The sequence below is a fragment of the Mesitornis unicolor genome, unplaced genomic scaffold, assembly GCF_000695765.1.
Source record: "Mesitornis unicolor isolate BGI_N332 unplaced genomic scaffold, ASM69576v1 scaffold15479, whole genome shotgun sequence".
In the NCBI taxonomy this organism is placed as follows: Eukaryota; Metazoa; Chordata; class Aves; order Mesitornithiformes; family Mesitornithidae; genus Mesitornis; species Mesitornis unicolor.
This window is the reverse complement of record NW_010206725.1, coordinates 1-10,628: the sequence shown is the minus strand read 5'-3', so window position 1 is coordinate 10,628 and position 10,628 is coordinate 1. Positions and strand designations below refer to the sequence as shown.

The 10,628-nt window shown below is 48.2% G+C and overlaps 1 protein-coding gene across 1 annotated transcript; it reads right to left on the bottom strand.

Annotated features, from left to right (window-relative positions):
• Positions 1-8: 8 nt before the first annotated feature.
• On the bottom strand, positions 9-10,623 carry MKS1 (Meckel syndrome, type 1; the record flags this gene model as incomplete). Its single annotated transcript, XM_010191881.1, has 16 exons — positions 9-170; positions 672-769; positions 852-934; positions 1,858-1,991; positions 2,102-2,209; positions 3,295-3,364; positions 4,181-4,251; positions 5,034-5,096; positions 5,618-5,660; positions 6,561-6,617; positions 8,295-8,403; positions 8,827-8,931; positions 9,248-9,376; positions 9,576-9,673; positions 10,105-10,260; positions 10,582-10,623. Coding segments are annotated over 16 exons (1,473 nt in total), but the record flags the coding sequence as incomplete, so codon positions are not given.
• Between the last annotated feature and the right edge of the window lie 5 nt (positions 10,624-10,628).

Below are 10,628 nucleotides of genomic sequence, written 5' to 3'. Positions count from 1 at the left end.
TGAACAGGGGGAGCTCGTGTGGGAGAGCGGATGCTGCCTGCTCCCTGGCAGCGGAGATGATCATCACGGTTCCTGCGGCTGCTGCACAGTGGAGGCAGAGGTGCTGATGAGGTTTTGAGGAAGGCTCTCACGTGCTTCCTGCATCCGGCGCCGTGCCCTCTGGAAAGCCTCTACAACACAGCAGGTGACAGCAAACCAGAATGCATCAGACAGCCTCAGGGAAGGGGAGGGATGGGTCTGCCCAGAGAACACCACCTCTGCTGGAGCAGGAGTCTCACTTCCTGTTACTAAGCTCCAACAGCAAAGCATCTGGCCCTTGTTGCTCTCATCACTTATTTCTAGCACTGTTTTTTACTCTGCATGTAATGGAATCAGAGACAGAGCCTGTGCATCAGAGCCACAATCTATGTTCAGCACCAGGCAAGACCAGGCAGGCCAGCTTTTCCCTCCCGCAGTGGTTATCCCTCCTGCCCGCTGAGAGCTGATGCCTCCTGAAGTTTCCAGCTCAGATCAGAATGATAGACCAGACCTCTGCTATGGACTCAGAGACCTCACAGCGGGGCAATTATCTCCAGAGTAATAGACTCTTCTGAAATCTCCTGCCTGCTCTGTAAAAAGGGGGCAAAAGTGAGCCAAAGGCTCACCAGGCAGAATGACAGGGAAAGCCTCACCCAAAACGTTGTAGACAGAGCTCTGCTGGCTGAAGCCTCCAAGCCGGTCCAGTACACTCTGCATGCGCTGCCTCAGGGCACTGGTTTCCAGAAAAGCTCTGCACAGAAAGACAGCAGGAGGTCAGGACTGACAAAACATAGCACACAAGACAGAGCTCACACTCACTTTGCTGCACTTACTTAGACTGCTGCAGGCAATAAAGCCTGAACGTGACGCTCCCTGTTGTCTCTGTGCGAAAACCAAAGCGGCTCAGACGCTCTCCCTGCAAAGACAGCAAAAGTTGGGGTAACCACAGCCTGCAACCTGCTGCAGCTGGCTGACCCTGGCTGAAACAAGCATGCCCCAGCAGGAGTATGCACTCCTGTGGGCACAGAGTCCTGTGGGCACAGAGTCCTGTGGGCACAGCAGGGCTCGCTCCCACACAAAGCTGCTGCTAAGACCAAATTGCTCATTACACCAGCGAGCACCTCTGCAGCTTTCTTAAGAATGTGAAATTTATGCCTGCCTCACTCCCATCAGCTTCTTGCTTCGGGAAACTGTTTCAGGCACAGTACAGCCCAGATTCCTTACAAACACACAAGGAAGCAGTCCATAGCTAGCAAAAATGCTGACTTGACTGACACTTTCTGGACAGGGCCAGCACAAGCAAGGCTAAGTCAAGACTTTGGTCCACGTTCACCCACTTCTCTAAGCTGCACACACCTCAGAAGGCAGAGAGCTCTGCCTCAGTGTTTGCCCATTCCTCTGTCCATGCTCACAAGTCTCACAGAGGCATTTCTTTAGTCAGAGGGACAGGACCACCAGCTCATCCTTGTTCATATCTGGTCCAGGCTGTCCACAGACATCTGAAGCCAAAAGCACAATCTACCATCTCCCAGCAAAAGCAATGCCCTGCAGCTGAGCCCACCTTGAAGGTTGATGGTATCCTGACGTAGGTTATGTCCTCCAGCTCAGGAGATCCACCAATGAAAAATCTCCTCAGCTCAGCGACTGTGCCCAGCTCCACAGGACGCCAGGTAGGGATGGTGAGCACGTGGAGACCTGACCCAGGACAACAGGAGAACTTAGCAGCTGTGACCAACAATCCACTCAGAGACACAGAGAACCACGCAAGTCATTTTCCTAGACAGCTAACATAATGCCTCAAGTGTGTTTTACAAAGCAATGCCCTGCAGCTGAGCCCACCTTGAAGGTTGATGGTATCCTGACGTAGGTTATGTCCTCCAGCTCAGGAGATCCACCAATGAAAAATCTCCTCAGCTCAGCGACTGTGCCCAGCTCCACAGGACGCCAGGTAGGGATGGTGAGCACGTGGAGACCTGACCCAGGACAACAGGAGAACTTAGCAGCTGTGATCCACTCAGAGACACAGAGAACCACGCAACTCATTTTCCCAGACAGCTAACATAATGCCTCAAGCGTGTTTTACCTGGAGATGCTGGTAGCACCAAAGACCCATATCCTTCCACACGATACCTCTGCCAGAAATCCAGGGACAGGACCGCAAAGTAGAGAACAGGCCACTGAGGGAGGCTGTCTGCAAGGAAGGGGAGCAGATCACAGCTTTGTGAGGGAGACTATCACAGGACAAAAAAATGCTAAACACCCAACTCCACTAGTAGGAAATCCTTTCTGTATTTCTTCTACAGTGACAAACCTAGATGTATGGGTGATTATTTTCCCCAGTAAAAGCTGCACCCTCAGATTTGAGGATGAAAACAGAATTACTGATGTTAAAAATTTGGGAAATTTCTTAAAGAGCAAGTTCAAATTGGTTCCTCAATCACCTTTGGACAGACAAGACAATCTTTTGTGAACAATCTGTTGCCAAACAGGGGAACCTTTTTACCTCTGACCTTTCCCACAATTATTGGGGGATTATTAACTTGGATTCTCCTACAGATCTCCAAGTGTTTCCTTTTTCCTCAGTGAAACAAACTCATCGTGTTTAGGCTGAAAATTCCCTAGTGCTGGTTGAATACTTAAATCCAAATGCATTCATTGAATTCAAGTGGCAAAGCACGTGGCAAAGCTGTCCCTAGCAATTGCAATCCAAAGAGCAACGGGGTTGGTAAGGAAGCAACAGTAGTGTAGTGAAGCAGCAGGAACAGGCAGCACAGAAGCCCAGCTTAAAATAGAGCTGGAGGTTTCAAAGGTTTGACATAAACTGTACAAAAATTATACAGGTCACTGAGTGTGTCTACAGACACAAGACTCAGCACAGCTTTAGCTGTGTACGGAAACGCTGCCTATTTCTTCTGCTGCAGAGTCCCAGGGCTCTGTGCAGTACACTGCGTATGGCAGCACAGAGCAGCATGGCAGGCATTTTGAGACAGACGAGCTAAGATCCAAGTAGTTTTGCAACTGGATAAAGCTGACTACAGCCTGGAAGCAGGGAAATTGCAAATGCTAATCCATTGCTGGGCAGGGCAAATATAGTGCATGTCCAGAGGTGGTGTGGTGACAGGTTGAACATTTGCTGAACAGGCAACATTTTCCTTTGTTTAAATCCGTCCTTTCATCTTGGCGAGGGGTCAACAACAAGATGCCAGACATCATGATGCCTACACTGTGATCAACAGATTTCAGAGTTTCACACTTCAGAGCAACAAGGAAATGCACCTTCCGATTCATCTCCTTGCGTGAAAAACATCTCCAAAGTGAAGGGGTAGCAGAAGTATGCCACGTTATCCTGGAAAAGGAAGAGGACAGCGATCAGATTCTTGGACAAGGGAATCCATCACTAGCATTGCAGGGGGCTCAGAGAGCAGGGAGAAAAGAATGGTGGAAAAGAGGCAATGATGCCCAAACAGGATCAATCACATCACACTAACAAACACCTGACCACATGATGGCCCTGCACACTCCCCCAGGTGCCACGCTGATGGAACACGCTGTCAAAAAGAATGAAAAAGGGGGAAGACAAATGACAATTCAGCCAGCTGTGTAACCACATCTTAATGGGAGCAAAGCAGAATACTTCAAACAATGGTATTACTGAAATGTTGCATGACAATGATTTTTTAATATGCAAATTAGCTCACATACAAGACATAAAAGAATTTATAAAGTTCATATTTTGTAAGACAAGAGCTGGAGACAGCAATGGATCCAACTTCCCAGACAGGAGGGGTTCAATTTGAGAAATCAATTTAGACACTGTGTGCATCCCTGCCCCAGGCAAGCCAGAACAATGCTTGGTTAACTCTGAGCACTGCAGAACACAAGAATCAAAGCTCCAAAGGCAATCAAACAGCCAGAAAGAAGAAAAGAGTAAGGTTCCAGAAACTGCTTTGAAGCAGTTTTATTAGGCCTCATTCTATTTGGACACAGTGGCACCCTGAAAAATGGCAGCTATAACCAGAATGAGGAGAGTCCCAAACATGCTCTGCCCTTGAAAGGAGCTCTCAAATCATGATCTTCACTGAATCTATCTGTAACTTGTTACACACGTCCACTTTGGAGAATGTCTGTTCAGACTGCTCCACAGGTTTAAAAGCGTCCTTACCCAGCCCACTGTCTTGGTGGCACAGGTCTGTGTCACTCCTGATAGCTGCTGCATCGCGGGGCTCGACCACTCTGGGAGAACACGAGCACAGAGGTGAATGCTTTGGGTGAGAGGGAGGGCTCACAACCCAGAGCAGTTCAAAGGAGAATGTCAGTCCTAGATGACTGGGATAACAGGTAACATCGCCTTCACTGCATTTCTCTAGGTGTTTCCCACCCCGTCCTGTTCCAGGCAATGGCTGCTCCCCAGAACGCCCTGAACTGTCAATAAAAAGCACCAACTCCACCTTAAGAGAAAAGCAGAACCTTATCTAAATGTACTGAGTAGCAAAAGTAGCATCTTTTGGGACAAATGTCAGGGTATAACCAGACGGGAAGGACAAGGTCATAGCTTCAGGGAATTAAACATGCAGGAGGATGTGCATATTAGTGCTGGGAATCTTATTTATCACTCAAAATTTAGTATGTTAGCACCAGCACAAACATGAGAACATGATGGTGAGCACTGAAATCAGACAAGGTCACTGCTGAGATGGAGAAGACAGGAGGGCTATTCTCCACAGCATGAGGGATTGGCTTTGGGTAGACTGCTGGGCACCATCACCACTGGTTTGAAAATTATTTTCTCATCTCTATGATTTGGAAGAGATGAGAGAGGAAGATGCTACTCTTTCCCAGATACAAATTTAGTTCAAGCAATGGAGTTCTGCAGTTCTAGCTCTGCAAACTCATTACTAGATCCCAGCCCTTACATTAACTTTTACTGACTTTCAGCAGAGCTGATCTGATGGACCAGCCAAAGCATGCTTCACTCCTCAGACTGCTGTGATACGGCTGGCAATGCGGACACTTACGGTCAGGCAGCTCCAGGAAGAAATTAACATAGAGGTTGTCATACTCATAGCCTTGAGCTGAAACTGAGAAGAGAGAATGAACTTCAGCCACTTGCTTCCACACAATCTCCTCCAGAACTCACTGTAGACTTTCGAAGAGCAAGCACCAATAACCTCAGGGACAACCAGTTACTGCTGAAAGCTGGGAGAAGTCGGGGTCTTGAAAGTAACAGAATATGACCCTCAGAGAAGATTCCCTCTCTAGACTAGCCCTGTCTCCACATCACTAACCAAACTGGGGAGGGCACACATTTAATTGCCTTCCTTGCTATAATCTCTATTAATTTCCCAGTCTGCTCTCTTTTTTTCAGATCTGTATACTTTCCTAGAACAGCTGGAGTATTTGTAACCTCCAATCTGTAAATGCCACTCAAGGCGTTAGTCTGCAAAAACAGGGGAGGAGAAGGAGAAAGTAAAGGATTCTAGGGAGAGAATCACCTACTCTGGACCAGACTGTGATCCAAGAATCTTTAGACACTTCATAGTCGCAGCCATCCCAGCAGATCCAGATTTGCCCCTAGTTACTGTTTATAAGGAGGACTCACCTATTTCTCCATTCACAAAAAGCCGCAGAGTACCAGGAAGAGTCTGCAAAAAGAAGCAGATAAACAAGATAAAGGTCTAGACCACAGGTGGAACCTCACACAACTCCCTCCCAACAGGTCCCGTAAGGACATTTCACAGATGTTTGTACATGAATGCTTCACTCTGCTGCCCAGGCAGGAATCATGACTTCTCTCGTCCTTTCCAGAAGTGAACAGTGCCTCTGGAGCAAGGCTTCCTGGAGAGACCAAATTCCTAGACTGCAGGAGTTCACTACTCTATAAATCAGGTCTTACACAGACTTCAAGATGGATATAAAATGCAGCGAGAAGTCACTTGCAGAAAGCACAGTCCTGTTTATCCTGTAGTGATCCTGCACTTGCCCAAAATGGGAGGAGCCGGGGGAAGCACAGGACAAGCTGAGACACTCCATCAACATCTAAGCAAGTAAAACTTTCACAGACTGGCAAACAAGATTTAGGCAAAAACGACTCAGTCTGGGTGATTCAGCGAGCAGGGAAACCACCCGAGTCTGGCGGTGGGAGGGGCTGTTTACTTGAACAAAGTGGCACACAGATGTGTTTGACATTCAAGAAGTTAACAGCAATCACTATCCTAAAAGATATAAACCCTCTTTTCTTCATAAACTATTATAGTAAAAGGGCTTCAGAAAATATACCCAGTCTCACAGAGAGCGCAGGGTTCAACATGCTCCGCTGCTGGTCAGACAGTGCAGGATGGATCTCTGCAGGCTCCCCATCAATTACAATCTGTCCCTCTTGACTCAGTTTCTTGTTGGAAACCACAAGGCAAAAGCTGCCAACACTCCCCCAGAACAAAACACTCTATGGAGGCTGTGGTACAAACAGCAGCCATGCTGACCAGGCCAACAGTCTCCAAAAGCAGCAGGGCTCCAGCTCTCCGCCAAGTGTCACTGGTACTCACCATTTCAAATTCTGAGCCTACGAGACGACTGAGGTACTCCCTGTGGCGATCATACAGCTGAAAACACAGAACAAACTGATCAGAAAAAAGTGTCTTCTTTGATCATTTATGTTTTTACTTATCGCAAAAACTGTAATGGATATAACTTAAAACCAATTTAAATTGTTGACAGGCTTAACACACAGGGTTTTAAACACTGTTATAGCAAACACAGAGAATACAAGAATCTAACAGAACAAAGATGCATAACTGTTAACACTGCAGGAACTTTAGCTTCAGAGAAGACCTTGTCGAAGGCCAGTCGGAGGGAAAAAGAAGCTCCGAAGAATCAGCAGATCTTAAATGACATGTTCAAAACATAAACTGTTCCAAGGAAATCAACAGATGGGAGATTAGTGTAGCAACATGTAGCTGCCTGGAGGAGAAGGACCTGGGGGTGTTGGTTGACAGTCGGCTTAAGGTGAGCCAGCACTGTGCCCACGTGGCCAGAAAAGCCAACGGCATCTTGGCTTGAATTAAAAACAGTGTGACCAGCAGGGCCAGGGAGGTGATCATCCCCCTGTACTCGGCACTGGTGAGGCCACACCTCGAGTGCTGTGTTCAGTTCTGGGCCCCTCACTATAAGAAGGATGTTGAGATTCTGGAGCGTGTTCAGAGAAGAGCCACAAGGATGGGGAGGGCTCTGGAGAACAAGCCTGATGAGGAGCGGCTGAGGGAACTGGGCTTGTTTAGCCTGGAGAAGAGAAGGCTGAGGGGAGACCTCATCACCACCTACAACTGCCTCAAGGGAGGTTGTAGAGAGGTGGGTGCTGGTCTCTTCTCCCAGGTGATGGGGGACAGAACAAGGGGAAACGGCACCAAGCTGTGCCAAGGGAGGGTCAGGTTAGAGATAAGGAGGAAGTTCTTTACTGAGAGGGTTGTCAGAAGCTGGAACAGGCTGCCCAGGGAGGTGGTGGAGTCACCATCCCTGGATGTGTTTAAAGAGTGGGTAGACGAGGTACTTAAGGATATGGTTTAGGGGGTAGACAGGAACGGTTGGACGTGATGATCTCAGAGGTCTTTTCCAACCGAGCGATTCTGTGATTCTGTGAAAATCATTATTTCCTTACTGACCACAAAACCAGAGAGGATACGTACACATGAAAAACTAAACCATTAAGTACTTTTATAAACTGCCACAGCCAAAAAAGCAATTCAGAAAGATCAAGACATAAAATGAGATCCAAGTAACCTGAGATGTTATCGGTAATAATAAATCATTCAGTAAGAATACAGGCAGCAAGACAACCAAGGAAAGGGTTTGCCCACTCTCAAAAGGGAAGGAAAACCACTGGCAGTTAACTCTAGAAAGGCATGAATGAACTGATGGCTTCTCGCCTCAGTTCTCACTACACAAACCACTGCAGTCAGATGCCAACACAACTAACACTGGACAAGGCCTTGACCTAAAGTGAGGAAAGGAAGTGGTCAGGATTTGTTGGACTTCTCAATTGCTGGGCACAATGAGCCTCACTACCAGTGACATTCATTTTATCTACTTAGTGTCTGCTGCACTAAGACCTAAAGTGAGGAAAGGAAGTGGTCAGGATTTGTTGGACTTCTCAATTGCTGGGCACAATGAGCCTCATTCATCTACTTAGTGTCTACTGCACTAATAATTACATCTACAGAGCGTCTGACTTCCCTCTGTCCAAGCAGAACTAGTTGATACGATCAGTGGCAGCCAGTCCTTACGTCTCTGAAAACACGCTGCTCGCGTTCCTCCTCCTCTGGCTGCACCTGGACAGATGCATTCTCAATGGTGTATTTCCACACCTCTCGCTTCTCTCCATCCAGCTCGATCCTGCAGAGCCCCAGAACACATAGGCAAAACTCCCTCATTACATAGAGAATAGGTGCAGGCAGCAATAGCACCAACTGTGCCGTCCTGACAAAGCAATCCCCTCTCCACCAGGCCTGGGCAGTAACATGAGGGCACTAATGGCCCCCTCCCCGCTCCCAAGTGCTGCCATCATCAATGACTCAAAAAAGGAGGCTCCTTTGTGTCCAGCATGGGCATAACCTGTATCCCTTGGGACTGGTACCAAAGCCCCACACATCACACACGCAGTGACACCAAGCACAAGTACACAATCACCTTGTCTGAGATATCTCTGGAGTAAAACTATAAAATATCCCTCAATGTAAGTGCTAAGTGTGGCCAGCACACAGCCCTTTCCGCCCCCTGTATCGGTCTCACGAGCGGTACCAACCCTGTCCCACTCACCGGTAAGCTTCTTTGGTGCCAGTAAAGTCAGGCTTCACTGTGATCACCCCATTGTCATCCACCTTGACTGTGCAAAGAACATGTTCATACTCCCTGTGACCAAGCCTAATGGAAGACATAAAGAAACAGAGTCTAAATAGAAAACATGGACACTTTCTTGATCTGGAACAGCAAAGTTGGCAAATGCACATGGGGGTACAGAAGGGAACACCTCCATACTTTCCTACATTAGTTTAAGAAGGCTTTTGGAGGGATACACTCAGTTACCTCCCAACTGAGGAAGAGGCAGAAAAAAATAGCTCCAGTTACTGAGCTCTTGGAATTCCTTCCCTCTAACTAATGAAAGAAACAGGAGATTTGAGTGAGGAGGGAGGATGGGTTTCATTCTGGGAAATTAAGATCCCTTCAGGATTTTACTTACTTCCCATAAGGTCCCAAATCCCCCATGATGTACATGGTCTGGACAGGAGTGTTAATCACGTGATTGTTCTTTACAAATTCCTCTGAGGGTTCCCAGGTGATGATTTTCGACTTCAGAGAACTTGCTTCTCTGTCAACAACAGAACAGCACAAGGGACAGCTCACCTCAGCAGCTCAGTTCAGGCAGTGCCAAGCCCCTCATGATGAGGAGTCACGCTGCTGGATTCCAAGTGTGACACAGCTCAAGCCATCAACTTCCACAGACCAGTCTGAGGCACCAGCACCAGGGAACCTGCATTAGCAAGCTCTGAGCCCCAGTTTGCACTCACATTGACCTGCGGTCTTGTCTTCTCCTTCTCACATTGGCCATCCTCTCTGCCAGATACGATGGTACCTCATGATCTGAGTCAGTTACCTTCTGGCAGTGCTGGAAGAGAGAAACAGGCAGGAACAAGGTTAATTGTAACAGGACATCTTTCCTAAACACAGCTCCACTCTTGGAGGAAAGATATGTACACATACAGATGCAAGGCCAAATTGATAAAAGACTGTAGATTTCATTCACTGTTCTCGTGGCAAAGTGCAGCTAAACTCCACCCAGCAAGTTACCTACATGGCAATGCCACAAAGCCAAGTCCCTCTAAGCTGATCCTGCCCATTGTTCTGCAATGCGGAGCTTTCATCCCGGCTCTGGGGCACCAAGTGAAGCTGCTTTGCAGAAGCAGTATGCTCTCCTGCATACAGGATGTCTGGCTTGCTTCTGCATGGCCAAGAATTGACAAATGTTCCATCTGCAGTAGGCCTGTTGGTTTTGACAGACACCACTGTATTAGATTATGTGTAACTACGAGCTGGTACCTCCTCTAGGTTGGTGAATCGGTCATGATCAGTGTAGGTGAAGATGCGACAGTTCTTCCGACCTCCAGCCTTCTCCAGTTTGAGGATCTCCTCATGGTATTGCCGGTCCAGGGGTGTCTGGCAGGCTGACTCATTTTGGTACAGATCCACCTCAAACTGAGAGCACCACAGGTAAAGTACACAAGCTGCCTTTCACCAGTGCTATCAGAGCCACAAATGCTTCTCACCTCAGATTTCCAAAGCCACCACAGAAAGGGACAAGATCCTTCAGGAGTCCCAGCGAACCCAAGCTCTGGAGCAGCTCTGACTCTGCTCAGGCATGCAGCGGCCAACAGCCCCCACTGACCCCCGCCTGGGGGGCTCGGGCTGGGCACCCCGCAGCAGGAGACCCAACAGAGATGCGCGGAAAGGGGGGAGCCGTCGGGCGACACGACGAGAAGAAACCCCCCAAGCCCCGGCCCACCGCCGCACACCCACCTGGCTGAAGAGCTTCTCCTGCCACCCCACCTCGGCCTCTTCCTCCT